This window comes from Cricetulus griseus, chromosome 4, assembly GCF_003668045.3.
Source record: "Cricetulus griseus strain 17A/GY chromosome 4, alternate assembly CriGri-PICRH-1.0, whole genome shotgun sequence".
Lineage (NCBI taxonomy): Eukaryota > Metazoa > Chordata > Mammalia > Rodentia > Cricetidae > Cricetulus > Cricetulus griseus.
Window position 1 is genome coordinate 51,865,616 of NC_048597.1, and position 17,047 is coordinate 51,882,662.

General features: G+C 47.2%; 2 protein-coding genes across 3 annotated transcripts in view; one reads left to right on the forward strand and one right to left on the reverse strand.

Moving 5' to 3' along the window:
• Positions 1 to 372: 372 nt before the first annotated feature.
• On the forward strand, positions 373 to 14,657 carry Nr1i2 (nuclear receptor subfamily 1 group I member 2). The gene is made up of 8 exons (XM_035444563.1): positions 373 to 679; positions 8,578 to 8,711; positions 9,055 to 9,242; positions 10,197 to 10,471; positions 12,050 to 12,192; positions 12,337 to 12,453; positions 12,661 to 12,766; positions 13,996 to 14,657. Exons 1-8 carry the CDS (start codon positions 489 to 491, stop codon positions 14,138 to 14,140), a joined length of 1,299 nt encoding a protein of 432 aa, XP_035300454.1. The 5' UTR covers positions 373 to 488; the 3' UTR covers positions 14,141 to 14,657.
• Positions 14,658 to 15,565: 908 nt separating this feature from the next.
• Gsk3b (glycogen synthase kinase 3 beta) overlaps positions 15,566 to 17,047 on the reverse strand; it is a 129,940-nt gene continuing 128,458 nt past the window's right edge. For both annotated transcript variants that reach the window (XM_027412697.2, XM_035444561.1), the window contains one exon: positions 15,566 to 16,740. In XM_027412697.2, coding sequence (XP_027268498.1) covers positions 16,649 to 16,740 — 92 coding nt within the window. In that variant the 3' untranslated portion in view covers positions 15,566 to 16,648. The remainder of the gene's footprint in view (positions 16,741 to 17,047) is intronic.

Genomic DNA, 17,047 nt, shown 5'->3' on the forward strand with positions numbered 1-17,047 from the left:
GGGGGGATATCCTTTTTCTCTTTGTGGAATTCTGGGCTACACCACACCTAAAAGTCTGTCATCTTCCCATCCCCAGCCCCAGAAATAATATTGAATGCTAGTCTTTCCCATGAGTTTTCCCTTTTCCAGCCTATGATCAACTCATGACCCCCTCAGTCCATTCAGTGACTCCATAATCCAATCCAGACAGCTTCTTCTTTACTTATTTATTCCTCCCATAATAGCCTTTTCTTTCCCACATTCTGGTTTAACCACTCTGCCTACTGTGCATACGAATGTAGTGGCTACATCTTTCTTAACAATTCAAATAATCACCTACACTTTTATCCCCATGGGGTGTCAGGTCCAGCACCCAAATGTGAGCCTTGCTCAAAAGGAAGTGTTCCCAGTATGTCCCCGTAAAGAGCCTCATTCCCTATGTGTGTGTGTGTGTGTGTGTGTGTTTTTTTTCCAGTTCTAGTCCAAGACATACAGATGCAAACCTGGAGATGAGATCTGAAGAAAGCTGGAGCCATGTTGACCTTGTACACCGTGAAGAAGCAGATTCTGTCTCAGAAAGGCCCACCATCAATGTAGATGAGGAAGATGGTGGTTTCCAAATCTGCCGTGTATGTGGGGACAAGGCCAATGGCTATCACTTCAATGTCATGACGTGTGAAGGATGCAAGGGATTTTTCAGGTAAGATCATCTGCCAGCATTGACACACTGGCTCACACCTAACTTGGGTTTTTCCATTAACTGGTTGGGTTATGTCTCAAGGCCTCATCTTGATCAGATGTCTGGGGTCATTGCATGGGCTAATGGCCCACCCTTAGCCCTTCTAAGTGCTCCAAGACAGACAAGTACACTTCAGAAGAATCCTCATCTTCAAATCTTCCTTCATCTATGACCCAGGAAAGGATCATTTCCATCAAGATCACACTTTGTTCCTCTCTGGATTTTTGAGAAAATAAAAGGACAGTGAAAGGTAGGGGAGACAAAAGGAAAAGGAAAGTATTCAAATCACTCTCATATGGTAGTTGTTAAGGAAAAGATGTCAGAAAATAAATCAAAACTAAGATAATAAATTCTAGAAACAGATTTTTTTAAAGACCAAAAATAAAAACTAAAATAGCCTCATGTAAAAGAGAAAAAAAATTTGACTTCACAGTATGCTTGGTTTGGGCAAAAGGGTCACCATAGTCAGGTGAAGGACAGAAAGACCAGTTGCAGCTCATTAAAGCCACCTTCAGCACAGGGGCCAGATCCGAGGTGGGAAGGAACACAGGAGACAGGATATGAAGAAAGAGCTCCAGTTCACCTTAAGGAAGGGAAAGGGTTTGTGGTTCTCACCTCAAGGCCACACTTGGGACATTCAAACATTCCCAAGACAGACAGATGTTATGTAACTTCCTGGGGAGACATCAACAAACATGTGTTCACTACAGATAGGCTGTCAACAATACACCAAGAAATTATTCTACCCAAGTCTAGCTTGGCGAATCAATGAGTATCTATCATTTATAAGTCCATGGGTGACTCGGGAAAATGAAAAGCACCGTTCAGGCCCCGGGGATGGTATAGATAAGCTTCATTATTGGTATTTCTCTGCACAACTAGTAGGCAACTCAACACCAGTTTCCTCTACTACAGCAATAGGTTTCAGTTTATATAACCTTTGGAACCCTGTGAGTCATACAACTTCTAACTTCGTGAACTTCCCATGTGTTGTAAGCCTGCCTCCTGTATCCAGGTGGGAATGTTTCCATCCAGAGGAAACAATTACACAACACCCAATCCCTTCCTTCCTTCACCTCTTAGATGCTTTTTCTAACTCCTCTTCTGAAAATCCCCTGAGCCTCAGAATGGATGATGTGTGTGTCTGGTTATTTTCTTCCAATGGCAGATAAGCACTGGGCCACCAAGTAATAATGGCAGTTATCAGTAATGTGACTGGTTCTGAATCTCTGAAGTGACTGCCACGCACTGCACAAAGTTTCAACAACTGAGGTTGACAGAAGCGGTGATCTGTAGGCATGAACATGGAGGAAGTAACCTACTTTGCTTCCTATGGCTGAGATAGAACACCATGACCAAAAGCAGTTTGAGGAGGGGAAGGTTTACTTGTCCTAAACACCCAGATCACAGTTCATTATGCAGGGAAGTCAGGGCAGGAACTCACCGCAGGGAAGTGAAGGTGTAAAGTAAGAACTGAAGCAGAATCCATGGAGGAATACTCTTACTGGCTTGCTCCCCCAGCTTACCTTTCTTATACAATCTGGAACCACTTGCCCCAGGGTGGCACTGCCCACCATTGGCTAGGCCCTTCTACATCAGTCATTAGTCAAGAAAATGCTCCACAGGCTTGTCCACAGGCCAATCTGTTATAAGCATTTTCTCAACTGAGGGTCTCTCTTCCCAGATGACTCTAGCTTGTGTTAATTTGACAAAACAAACAAAACAAAAGGAAAACAAAACAAAAGAAAAAACTAACCAGTACAAGAATAAAACTGGCAAAGCATATCACACTTGTTTAACAAAACAATAGTAGTCACCTCCAAGTGGGACTTATACCCTCTCTAGCTGTGAAATTTTCCCCTGGATTATAGTACCAAACATATATTTCCTCCTATATAACTGGCCATAAATTCAATAGAAAAGTTACTGGTTGTGTCTATAACAGTTGGGTCACTACTGCACAATCAGGCCTATCTCACCTGCCATGCTTATAGTGTAATAGGGGCTTAAGTGACTAGGACCGCCAGCAACAATTCTCCTCCAGCAGCCTGCTTAGCACCTTCCAGCACTGCACAAACCAGCCAGCAAGAAGGATCTCTAGGCTCAGTCCCAGCTTCATTTCTCCATGTGTGTAACTACAGCATGAAGTGTATTTCAATAGAAATTTACCATCTAATGCTACCATGCAACACTGCAATAGTCTATGGTATAGAATAGAATAAACTTAAGGAGGTAACCCACTTTTGGCTCTGAGATTTTCATTCAACAACTATATGGCTTCTGGGAGCCAGTACACACACACACACACACACCCTTCTGTTTACACTCTTTAACTGATGTTTTAACAAGTCATTCTTTCAATCAACCCAGCCCCTATGGGGTCATAAGGTAGGTGGAAGTACCATTGAACCTGGTTGCCTTTAACCCAGTTCTTTACACATTACTTATGAAATAAATACCCATGTCAATTCCTTGGGGAAGCCAGCGTATAACACCTAACACCAAGATTTATGAGACACCCTGGAGAGTGGCTTCACTAATTGATCATCTGTATGGAAGGGCTTGGCGGCCTTGTCTACACAGGTGAGAGCATATTTCATAAGCTCTGTGTAGTTTAGCTGCCAATCCCATATGAGATAGGTTGAATTACATACTTGCATCATCATAGCATCTATCGGGGCTGCAGCTGGAAACAGCCTTACATGTTTGGGCACTATGAGGAATAGCAGAATGTTTCATGAAAATACAGTGGCTTGTTTTCTCAACCTTTGCTAGCTGCCCCCTGGCCAGACTATATATGAATCTAATGAGCCACCTCTATTGGGACCTGGGGACAGATAGCCTATATTTGGGTAAGGCTGTCCTCTTTCTGTCTTCTGAGAGGACTCAGTGGGCTATGGCTGCTAGTGGGAAACTACGAGGGGCTCTGGTTCTTGTTGAATGCTATTATATATTTCCTTCCTGTTTGTCCTTACTGTGGACAAACAAGCAACTTTGAATTCTCCATTTCTCAATGAGTCATCCCTAAAGTCAGGCCTCTGTGTACAGTACAGATTGTTATAGGCCTAGTCTCAGGAGTTACTATTATCCATGTTGCTGTTAAACTCAGCCTGCTGGCTACTCTTCTCTTCTGTCAGCCACATGGTGTCAGTGTTTATTTGTATTGCAGCAGCCACCCATTCCTACAGAGGTAGGTGCCATCTCTCCCAGCACTTTATTTGGCTTCAGTGTTGGTCTAGTCTGTAGGGGAGGCCTGAAGGCTCAAAAACAAAACAAAACAAAACAAAACAAACGAACAAAAAACAAAACAAAAAACCCCCACTGGTTCCAGTGGAGACGTCATGGCATGGTTGACAGAGCAAATACCATATAAATTGCTGTAAACATACATGCCAACTTTGCAAAGTTTGATTCTGTGCCATCCAAAAGGTCTTCAGTCCAAAACTTGATTCTGTGAGATGTTTTCCCTGTTGCTACCGCAGATCTGGTAGTGGATCCCACTCTTGTGTTTCACATACCGCGTGCAGTTGCTGTTCTAGTGGTGTTAACGAGATTCCAACCCTCTCCACTGTGGGGTTGATGCCATGCTGGAACAGTTTGCTCAGGTGGTGTTTGTCACGCCCTCCCTCCTCCAGCCCTCTAAGCTGCTGGTGATGTCTAACACAAAGGGATCCTGAGGTATTCTGCCCTATCTGGCTCAAATGCTTCTTTCTGTCCCAATCTACCCAGCACCTCCCTCTTATCAAGTTATACAAAGGTTGGTCAACATGGATAATATGGAGTACAACCCGGGGAGACCCAAGAACACCTTACCAGGGTTGCAGTGGGGCCCACCACTACTGTTTTATCTTCCATTCCATCTGCCCCCCTTTGGTGAATTGCCATTCAAGTTTTAAAGCCTTCCAGAGAGGAGCATGGCATTTGGCTTTACATCATTTTTCCTCCCTAAAAACTCTGGCTTGACATAAATACTGCCATATTTGCTTTCATGTGACCCAAGGTACCACCATTCATTTTCCCTTTATTTTGTCTGTCCATTAATACTTTAGCAACTTAAGAACCTGATTTGCTGACAATCTAAATTGCTCAGATCCACCAAAGCCTCTCCTACCCCATATAGATCATGTCCTAACCACAGGGCACAGCAAAGCCACTAAAATGCCCCATACCTACACCGAGGTCTTTCTTAAGTAACCTCTTAATTTTTTGTTTGTTTGTTTTTCGAGACAGGGTTTCTCTGCATAGCCTTGGCAGTCCTGGAACTCATGCTTTAGACCAGGCTGGCTTCAAACTCACAGATGTCCTCTTGCCTCTGCCTCCCAAGTACTGGGATTAAAGGCGTGCACCGTCGCCCAGTTCCCCTCTTAACTTCTTAACTCTCAGACTAATACATTCATATCTGGCCTTGCAAACCAGACACAAAACACTGCCTGTCTCATGCTTAATTCTATTAGTAATTGCTGCCATCGCTCTATTGCCTCCTAGTCCCTGATATTCATGAGGACTTCAGCTGGTGGTAACCAGGTGTGTGATGGTGGTTCGAACCAATCCCTCAGGGACTGAGTCCCTCATATGGCTTCAGGTTACACAGCTTTTGCCTCAAAGAGAATTGAGTGGTTGATTGTATTGATTTCTCTCACTCAGATTGTTCCTAGCTACTGGAATGTCCCACAGCTGCACAAGCCAGGGTATTCGAGGCTCTTGTTTCTTGTTTAAGTCTTCCTCAGCTCACACAGATCTGAGACAGTGTTTCCTGATTTTTCAGCAATAGGTTTCCTGTACTGGGCCATTATTAGGGCTTCCTCATGCTGTTGAATCATGGGATTTCTCTCTTCCTCCGAATTAAAGGTTGAACTGAAGAAGGTCTTCTATCATTTCTACCTTACTCTCTGTTTATTATGGTCCAGTTCTTCCATTAGCGTCTTAGTTCAGGATCCCAGGAAGACCTCTTTTCTTTGTCATATGTCTTCCCAGGTGTAAGAAATAGTAAGCCAAACATCCACCCCATCCTCCCTTTGCCCACCCATTGAAGGACAATGTGTAAGGTGCACCTGGGCATTTCCCAGTATACTTCCTCCCTTTGCAATAGAACTATCTGGTCCATCATCATTTTGTGGAGAGTCCCCATACTTGAGTGACAGACCCCATTTACCAAGGGGATGTGTCACCCCATGTCATGTAAAAGAAAATGGCCACCCTGCGGTTCTCCCCAGGATGCTCTACTCTCCGAAGGCTCAGCCTAAGTCATGTGTCTTATCACCCTCTGCAGGGGCCACCTTTGGTTCTGTTGGTCCTTGACTACGTACTGATGGGTCACACAACCTTTCCTTTGTGAGAACAAACTTTGTGCCTCAGATAGGGCAGTGTGGATAGATCAAAGAAATGATTGCACCTAAGTCTAGCTTGGTGAATGAGTGAGTTTATTGGAGACACTTATAATTGCATGACCGAGGGGTTGATTACAGGAGCAGGGAAGATTTGGGCAGATGCATCATTAAAAAGTCCCCCTCAGCATGGGAGATAATGCATGAAAACAGGATCAGGGAATTTTCCCTGCACAGTGTTAGCCCCACCAAGGGGTCTCCTTTCCCCCAGCAATTGCTCGCTCCATATATAACTTTGAGAGAGGGGTCTTGGGAGTCTTGGGTTTTGTGAGCTTAGTGAGTCTTTTGAACCCCACTTCTCCCTCTAGGATGGAATGTTCCAGCTTAACTTGGCCAAGTTTTTGTTAGTGATTGGTCTTTTAAATAGAAATGAATGTACAAGCCAAGGCTCATCCACCAAAGACCCAGCTGTTTGTCCCTTACAGGGACAGTCTTTGATGATTCCAAGGGGGTATACAGCAAGTTCTGAGTTATGACCAGGTTGGTGTTCCCAGATCCTCGGCTTTGGGATGATGTGGCCACAGGGAGCTGTTTTCAGGTCACATGGGGTTAACTTTACTCAGGACAGGTCTAAAGACACCATGATCTAGGGAGACATTAACATTGACTACATAGGCTACCTAGGCTACACATCATCAGTGACAGGCCATGTCCAGCCCTAAGTCACAGAACACTTGGATCAACTTAATGGGACAGTAAGGGAATGAGAAATCTGAAGTTTCCTGAGTTGGTGAACCTGCATGTTTCTCTTTGGCTCACACAAGAGCTCCGATTTTAGTCTGGCTCCACTTGGGAAAGCATAGTGCCAGGATACCCAGACAAAACAAAACAAAACAAAACAAAAAAGATGCTCAACCAAGGAGCAAAAAGAAAATTAAAAAAAAAAATCTGTTCCAGAAGACACCAGTACATCATGTAGGCTAGAGTTGGCTTCAGCCTACTCCTGAATCAGTCATTAGCAAAGAGCACCAGCTAAATCACTAAGCTGAGCATGTACCACAAACCCAAACACATGAATGCATGTTCTGGTTCTTCAAGCCAGAGAATCTGTTCAATCGCCTTCTACTGGGCTGTCCCAGTAGTGGGAATCCTCCTGTTTAGGTGCCATCCTGGGACACCTAGAGGGAGGTGAGGTATCAGTGGTTGGAACTGGGCTTCTTATCAAGCCAACTTGGACTACAAGTTTGTCACTTACCTGGATGACAGATAATGATTAATCTCCTTCGATGGACCAGAGGTGGGGGTGTGGAAGGAACGGATGAATTTCATGGGGTCGGTTTTGAAAAATCAAGTCTTTAAAAGTATACAAAACAAGTAACCCAGGATCTGATATATAGCATGTTTCTGACGAATACCAGTTCCTTTTATCCATTCTTGGAGCATTTGGGGATAGGGTCAAGGACCTATGTCTGCAGCAGAGGCAAATATGAGAGAGTGACACCCATGGACTTACCCCTGATCGGATCTCAAGTCTGCCAGTTACAGTGAGCTCAGTCTCTAGTCCAGGCCTCTCAGCATCCCCCTGCTCTGTTCCCAAGGTTCCTAGCCAGCTTCTCTCATTTCCCACACTGCTGGACAGAACAGAGGCCAGAATCAAGGTACAAGGGTCACCCAGAGTGGAAATGAAGGAAACATTCGTTTCTGGCCGCAGTGGCAGTCCTTGGTGGGAAATCCAGGATGGTTTGTCTGTAAAGGGGAATGGTCCTCCAGAGCCTTCTGACGTCACGTCACCTACTGCCCACCTGCAGCTGCCTCTCTGCACAGGCCCTGGCCCTTCAGCACCCTTCAAGCTAGTGACAAAGAAGCAGCGGCAGAGCCCCAACTCCACCCTGGGCTCTGTTCTTCAGAGCTTCCAACCTCCCCCCTCCAAGCCAATCCGAACCCACTAGAAGGGGAACTGGAGAAGGGAAAGGCCTGTGTGTGCCTAGAAGCTGCTGGGGCTAGGGGGAGTGCGGGTGGGAGTTAAGTGGTACAGGCGGCAGGCTTCCTCTGACTCCATTTTTCCAAGGAGAAATCCAGTTAGAAGCGCATCCCAGCACTCAGGAGGTAGAGGCAGGCGGATCTTAGTGAGTTCCAGGCCAGCCTGGTCTACAAAGTGAGTTCCAGGACTGTTACACGGAGAAACCCTGTCTTGAAAAGACGAACAAACAAAAAAGAAGCCCAACTCCATGGATACCATTAGTAACAAGGTTTGAGGAAGGATGGGAGGTGATTTGGGAAAGGCCTGGAGCCTACAGTTGACTTGTCCTGGAGAGAGGCTCTAGAGCTATCGTCCCCATGAGAAGCATTTCCTGTAGAATCACCTCAGAGGTCTCCTCCTCTTCTGAGTCCCGGCCTTTGGGGTAGAGTGTCAACCTACACGTGTCCTGTGTGCCTCTGGCAGGGGCTGAAGAGACAGGTAGTATGGCCTGAAGCGCCTGGCCCAGGAGCTGCGTGCGCCTCATAGACTGCCTAATGCTTTTTCTTGTCCCACAGAAGGGCCATGAAACGCAATGTCCGGCTGAGGTGCCCCTTCCGCAAGGGGACCTGCGAGATCACCCGGAAGACACGGCGGCAGTGCCAGGCCTGCCGGTTGCGCAAGTGCCTGGAGAGCGGCATGAAGAAGGAGAGTGAGTGGCTGGGGTGGGGGAGGAGGGGCAGGGGGCTCAGGCTTGGTGGACTGGGGCAGGTGCCAGAGAGCTGAGGCACCAGTACGCATCTGCATACCACAGCTCCAGAGCTCATGTGCATCTGTGAGCCTGTGGGACTTTGGAGATACTGGACACCAGTTCTTTGCTGCAGGATGTGTGGTGGGGGATGCCGGCCAGGGCTGTGTTCTCCCCTTCTTCCCAGCTGTCCCTGCACGGTTCCCTTTGTCCCCACTTAAAACTGTAGTCCCAGTGGTGTATGGAGGCTGGGGGAGGATGACTCTGAAGGGGTACATATGCTGAAACCTGCTTCGTCAACTCACAGTGATCATGTCCGATGCCGCCGTGGAGCAGAGGCGGGCCTTGATTAAGAGGAAGAAGAGGGAAAAGATTGAGGCTCCACTCTCTGTAGGGCAGGGGCTGACTGAAGAACAGCAGGCGCTGATCCAGGAGCTGATGGATGCTCAGACGAAGACCTTTGACACCACTTTCTCCCACTTCAAGGATTTCCGGGTAGGTGCTCAGAGCTTGGACCAGGTCCATGGCTATGCCAGCTCCTCAAAGCAGGTCACTTTCCCAGGGTCTCTCATGCCCTGGTCTGCACCAGGATTCCCCGAGAACTTGCCAGAAATGGGGTCATCTCAAAATCCTTCCCCTGGCCCCAAACTCTGGGATGGGAAACCCTTTGGTTACTCCCCAGCCGACTGAGAGAATCTCTACTCTGACCACAGCAGATAGGAACTGGATGAAAATCAGTGGAGGCAGGCATGGTGCCTGCTGTGCAGTTTTGTGAGGACAGTCAGGACCGGAAGGGGTATGGCTCTGCTGAATGGGTGTTGGCTAGCTCTGTCTTCCTTCCCAGTGACACCCCTCTCTTCTCCAGAATGGTCACAAGTAGTTCAGGTGACTGGACCAGCAAAGAGGAATGGTCTGGCTCCCCCCATCTCAGTATCTGTGTTTCCATCTACAGCAGTGGTTCTCAGCCTTCCTAATGCTGCGGCCCTTTGATACAGTTCATGTTGTGATGACCCACAGTAAAACTATTTCTTTACAACTTCATAACTTGTAATTTTGTTAGTTATGAATCGTAATGTAAATATCTGATACACTACCTCCAGGTTGAGAAGCCCTGATTGGCATCGCCAAACCCTTATCTCTGTCTCCTGGACCCAACAGGGGGATGCTTAGGCAAGAAGGCCTCCCTTACCCTTCACCCTGACCATGTAGGGATGTGACCACTAATTCATAGAACACCACCTGCCAGACAACCTAAGAAACAAGGGCTGTGTGTATGCGCACATGTGTGTGTATATACACAAACAAACATACGTACATATTATGTATATGTGAGTGCACATAGGTGTACATGCCTATGATCATTTTTCCCAGACTATAGCTTGGTCATCAGGGTTCTTGTCTATGACAACACTGCCCCTCCTCTCTTTGCCTCCTGCCCCTTTATCCCAGCTGCCTGCAGTGCGTAACAGTGGCTGTGAGCTCCCAGAGTTTCTGCAGGCCTCACTGCTGGAAGACCCTGCCGCATGGAGTCAAATCATGAAAGATACGGTTCCAATGAGGATCTCTCTGAAGCTTCGGGGAGAAGACGGCAGCATCTGGAACTACCAACCCCCATCCACGAGCGATGGGAAAGAGATCATTCCTCTGCTGCCACATCTGGCCGATGTGTCAACTTACATGTTCAAGGGTGTCATCAACTTTGCCAAAGTCATCTCCTACTTCAGGTAGGTCTTGAGGGGGAAACATAAATGGTCAAACATTTCAAAGAAATCTGCAGTAGATCCCTACAAACTTGGGAGAAACTGGTGTCAAAAGACTGTGTGTTGTCTCTGCCCCGGGGGACCACTGCTACTGGAGAATAAAGCCTATATGGTTCATTAGCTTTGTTGCTGTGGGCTTGTTAGCTTTCCCGTTTTGGAATGGGAAGTGATGATATCAACCTTATAGGGTGTCTTAGTTAGGCTTTCTATTGCTGGGAAGAGACAGCATGACCACGGCAACTCTTATAAAGGAAAACATTTAATCGGGTGGCTTACAGTTCAGAGGTTCAGTCCATTATCATCATGGTGTGACATGCGTCCTGTGACATAGGCAAACATGGTGCTGGAGAGGTAGTTGGGAGTTCTACCTCTTGCCCAGGCAACTCGAAGTGAACTGAGACACTAAGTGGTATCTTGAACATAGGAGACGTCAAAGCCCCATCCCACAGTGACACACTTCCTCCAGTAAGGCCACACATACTCCAACAAAGCCACACCTGCCAATAGTGCCACTCCCTACGAGCTTATGCGTGGGGGGGGCAATTACATTACATTCAAACTACCACATAGAGCTGATGAAATGAGAAAACATCTGGAGAACATTGGCAAATGACAGTCATCAGACCTTCCTATTTTGTCCATAAGGACAGAAGCCATGTTGAACATTTTCAGACTAAAAGTTGAGTTGAAAGGAAAAAGAAGAAAGTCCATAGAAAAAGAGAGACGTGGAATTTCCAGCTGTCTGCCATCAAGCAGGCCATGGGAGGGTGGCTGGTCCTGTAATCCAACAGACCATATCTCCCTAGAGCTAGGCAGGGAGGTGGTTATCATGACAAATGGTGTCAGCAAGAGAACCTGGAACCTGATGGTGTGGTGGGAACCACCACTCCATAAAATGTAGTCTGTGGTGGTAGGGGTGATGCCAGGGGTATTTACACCCATGTCCTCCACCTTGCCTTGCCTGATGTGGTCAAGTGAGGCTGAATTACACATGTAAGGAGCACATTGCCCGGCAGAAAGCAGATAACAGAAGTGCAACACAAGGGAGAAACAGTTAGGAACATGGATGTACTGAATTCAGCATCAGGTGGCAGCTATTTCCAGTGCAAAGTGTGACATGTAGAAACACTTCTGGGAAGGGAAGACACTCCTTGACCTGAAAGCTCACCAGGATTTACTTAAAAGGGGCAATCATTCCACGTAGGCAAACTGAGGTAAATGCTTGTGAGGTTAACAAGGCATTAAATGTTGGTCAGAGGCTGTGTAGGTTGTTGGAAGAGACAGGCCTGGACATAAAGCTAAGGAAGTATGGAGAGTCCCTGGAGGTGGAGAGAAGACCTCAGTGGGCAAAGTAACCCAGTGGCCTGGATTATGAGGGAGGGAGATTGGAGGCAACCTGGAAGGAGCTGCACCCTCAGGAGGAGGCTGTTCCATCTCTCTCTCCTCTTTCTCTTCCAACTTTTGGATTATGAGATGGGGACTGGTGCCAGCCTGTGGACAGCCTCCCTAGGAGCTGTCATCACTTCCTGTCCTTGCTGCCAGGGACCTGCCTATTGAGGACCAGATTTCCCTGCTGAAGGGAGCCACTTTTGAGATGTGCCTACTGAGGTTCAACACGATGTTCGACACAGAAACTGGAACCTGGGAGTGCGGTCGGCTGGCCTACTGCTTTGAAGATCCTGATGGTGCCTACGAGATGCCTGGCGGAGGGAGGGAGGGAGGGAGAGAACAGCTGAGGGAGACTGGGTTCAGGAGAGAAGGTAAGGGAAGCCTGAGTTCTTGAGTTAGGCTCCTGAGGTGCTGGCTGTCTACCCTATACCCACCCACAGGTGGCTTCCAGAAACTTCTGCTGGACCCGCTGATGAAATTCCACAGCATGCTGAAGAGCCTGCACCTGCATAAGGAGGAGTACGTGCTGATGCAAGCCATCTCCCTCTTCTCCCCAGGTGAGAATCTGCAGGAGGCCACTGCCCTTTTTCCTGTCCTCCCCAGGGAAGGGCTCAGCCATCATTAGCCTTGCTTCCCACTGCACAGGGGTTGCTGCTTTCCTTTGAGGTGGTTGGTCAGCAATTCCTTTATCATGGCTGACCTGAGCTTTCCTTTGCTCCTCTCTGCCCTGCCTGTCATCACAATGCCTTCTCTTCTCCTCTCAGACCGTCCTGGTGTGGTACAGCGCAGTGTGGTGGACCAGCTGCAGGAACGATTTGCCCTCACCCTGAAGGCCTACATCGAGTGCTGTCGGCCATATCCTGCTCACAGGTGAGGATGAGCGGGGAGGAGCAGATGTGAGAGGGAGCCTTCTTGCCCCCTCACTTTGGGCCTGATTTCCAAGTCCCTGCCATACCCGGGACAGCTTCTGATGACCAAGGCTCCGGGACTGTTTTGTGACCTCTATGAAGACTTCCAGCCTGAGTCTAGCAGAGGGATACTTGTCTGCCCAGGGCTTTCTACATTTCTGTCAATGAGGTGTGGGAAGAGCCTGACTCTACTGTCTCTCCAATGGGGTCTTCTAGCAAAGACCAGTATACAACCGTGATGATGGTAGTACTATAGTGATACCATTCATAATGGCAGTGCATCTGTAATACCTACTACTGATTGGGAAGTTTTAGTTTTGGGGCCAAGAAGGTGATGAATATTATAGCCTGTAATATTCAAAGCAATGCCTGAGGTGGGTACCAACACCATGCCATAAGGGAGTCAAGACAAATGCCCTGGTTCCCACAGGCTGGAGGGCTGGAGCCTGGCAGTTAGAGGATTGTCACAGCTGAAACTTGTCAAGGAAACCTGCTTGGGGACTGGCATAGAAAGAGCTCCCACGCCTTGGCCAGTCCTTGTCCCAGTGCCCAGTCTCATGTCCACAGGATTACAATGAGCCTAAGGCTTTGAAGATTAAGGCCAGTTTTGGATATTATAATGTGGACTCAAAGATCCAATCTTCACTTGGCCTGCACCAGCTTTCTTTTCTGTTCAGCCTCCTGGGATGCTGGGGTGGTGGTGGTGGTGGTGGTGGTGGTGGTGGTGGTGATTATCTTTTTGTTCAGTTACTTTCTGCAAGGAGGGTGGAGGTGCTAGCTTCCTTCCCTGTCATGGGGAAACCAAGGTAAGTGTGTGTTCTGATGTTGGATGCAGGAAGAGGTCTAGGAAAGGACTCCAGACTGCAGGTCCTAGTTGTAGTGACTACATGTCAAGACATTAACCAAGATGATGACTCTCACCTCCATGTTAACCCATGAATTTGGCACCTGCAAGGCCTAAGCTTTCTATAGGGTCTCTGTGTACAGGACTCAGCTGGTGGGGGTTGGGAGGCAGGAGGCAGATGACAGTTTCTACCTTCTCACGCAGAGGCTGAAGGAATTCCAAATCTCCTAGCTTGGCTGATCACGGATTTTTCTGAGATTGAATTTGTGTGCTCTCTGAACGGGATCAGTCTGGTAGGATGGAAAGGGGTGGGGTGAAACCCCAACTTCTTCTCTGGCTGCCTGCAGGTTCCTGTTCATGAAGATTATGGCTGTTCTCACTGAGCTGCGCAGTATCAACGCCCAGCAGACTCAGCACCTGCTGCGCATCCAAGACACACATCCCTTCGTCACCCCCCTCATGCAGGAGTTATTCAGCAGCACGGATAGCTGAGTGGCTGCCCCTGGGTGGAGATCTCATGGGTTGGCCAGACCCAGACATTCTGAATCACCACTTCTAGGGCTAGACTGACAGAAGAACAGACTGATAGCGAACAATGGCCCAGGACTGCAGTTGGCTAACATTCCCCTGGAAAAGGACATGGAGCCCCAAGTTCAGCCTGTGGGAAGTGCTGGCCTATCGATTAGCCCCATCCTTGTGCTTGGGAATAAAACCCCAAATCCCACTAAATTCTAAGATGTTGGGTGGGAAAGGAGGAACCAGGTCAAGCTATGTAAAGGTGTCCATACCCCACACATTCCCAACCCCAGGCTTCCCCTTGGGCCACTTGTACCTTCCAGACTTGAGCTCACCATCAGGTTCATTAGCATCACAGAAGCTTGTTCTGGCCACATCACTCAGGTTCCTGCATCTGACCAGACAAGACACACTGTTAATCGCTAACATTGTGACCTTCTGTGGGGATACAGCATGAACTCAGATATGGATCCCAGCCTCAGAGTTCAAGAAGATAAAGCTAAAATGGCTATTAATAGCTTGTAAAAAAAACTTCTTGAAAAAAAAAAAACTTCTTGTAACAGCTTACGTGGCCCTTAAGGAAGGCCACGTGACAAAATCAAGGAGCTCTGTGTGGGTTCTAAGCTGCACTGGGGTTCTATGGGTAACTAGAAGCCAAATGAAGGTTCCCAAATGCCAGGTACCTGTTGAGGAAGGGGTAGGAACTGTGACTGTGGGGATGGGTATGTGACTTGGTGTGGGGATGTCTGCTCCCCATCTGACTGGGGTCTGGCTTGCTCCCCAAACTGGAGCACTGGGGTGATCTGTAACAAGGCTACAGTGACAGACAATAAATGTGTGCTAGCAGAATTACCTGTGTACACTGAACTCCTGAGTACACTTGGATCCTCAAAGCTGAGTGAATAGAAGTACCTGCCTCATTTGAAATAGTTTCTACAATTGTCTGCCTTTCCCAAGTTATACCTCACTCCCACACTAGGTGCTCCATGCTTAAGAACTAAGCAAGTGTGTTCCTGGGTTTAACGTTGGATCAAGATTAGGGGATTTCAATAATGAAATTCTGGGTAGATATAGAGCATATTTTTTAAAGGATTTGTGTGTGTGTGTGTGTGTGTGTGTGTGTGTGTGTGTGTGTGTGTGTGTGCATGTGCACATGTGTGGGTGGGTGCCTGAGGAGGCCAGAAGAGGGCATTGTATCCCCTGGAGCTGGAGTTACAGGTTGTTGTGAGCCTCCCCACACAGGTGCTCATAACCGAACTCTGGTCCTCTGGAAAAGCAAGTGCTCTTAAACCACTGAGCCATCTCTCTCCAGTCCCTATTTTTTGACTTTTTTTTTTCTGGGGGAAGAAAAAAAATGTGAGAATGAGAAAATAGAAATAAAAAAACAGAGCCGGGTGAGGCTGAGGTTAAGAACACAGAACAGTCTGGGCAAACAGTGAGACCGTGTCTCAAAGAACAAAACAAAACATAGCTTCTCCATCCCCCAAACCAAACCAAACATACACATTTGTACTCATCTCAGTGTTACCCTGTATAAACCCGACAACCTGCTGGTAGAACATAAAAATGAAATCACCTAATTAGCTTTTGTGCTTGATTATTACATATAAAAAACATACATGATATAAAATATAGTAAACAAAGTTTGAAATGTGTGATAATATTCCATTGCAAAGGAAGCTGAAGGTAACTGAATTTTAACGGACAGGTAATTATGTAAGTCTAGCCATCTTACAAGCAGGCCAAACCACAATAGCATCAGATCAACACAAGTCAAAACAAGCAAGCATATTCCCTACCCTGACCCCCCAATTTCTACACAAAGCATTCGTGTTTGAAAGAGAAAATTGAGCCCTTCTCAGCAAATTCATGAATATTGCTTTCACTCCATGAAATCTGGAATAATTAAAGACTTGGTTATAACTAGAAATATATTTCTCATTTGGAAGTCTAAATTCCATTCAACTATGTTCGTAAGTCATACATGCATTTCTCCTCTTCTGGGAAGTTGCCTGTGTGCTACTCATTCGAAAGCCTGATAGTGGTAAGGTAACACAGAACACCCCCCCTCTCCCCACACACACCTCAGCTGATTTTAAAACACCCAGGCAGTGCTCCAAACACTAAACTGGTAAGGTCATAGGAATTCCGGACAGTAAGCACTTATTCCAAGGGTGTCTAAGATTCAAGGTGGGCAGCACAAAAGAGTACACACAGGATATACATCCTCTTAGCAACCATGACTAGGTTTTAAGACTCGGAGATCCAACTTTCCTGCTCTTCGACATCCGGTTTCTCTTTCACCACTCCCCGTCCCCTGGAACTTTGGAATAAGTAGAAGCAAGCGCTGGTTTCTTGGCATCTTGGTTTCGATGGCCCTTTTTCTGGTTTCCCACTCAAGAGGAGATGGTCCATTTCCAAAGTGCAGGAGAAAGGGTCTGTGAGCCACTGTCCACCTCTGCTCTGCCATCACTCAAGAGTCGCTCAGCAGCCACTGTTCACGTGTCTAAAGTCTTGACATGAATAGCAGGAGTAGCAGATCTTCATGTGGGATGCCCAGGTGTGTCCCTTGCTTTCTGGGGAAAAAAAAAAAAAAAAGAGAGACTTATAAACAAACCACCCCACCCCCACCCATCATTGACCAGTAACCCCAGCTCCAGATAGCTTGCCAGCCTCCAAAGCAGTTGTTTCTCCCAGGTTGCTTCCCTTTCCATAGTAAGAGCTCTCCAACACCTCAAGGTGCTCAGAGACTACTCCAGCTGCGTTCAAACTGTGCCATGCCTGCTGCTCTCCTGCAAGCACAACTTTTGGGAGGACTCAGAAATAAAGATTATCTTTCAGGATTGTGAGGGAGAGCTGGCAGGTCATTTAGTCCCAACTCAA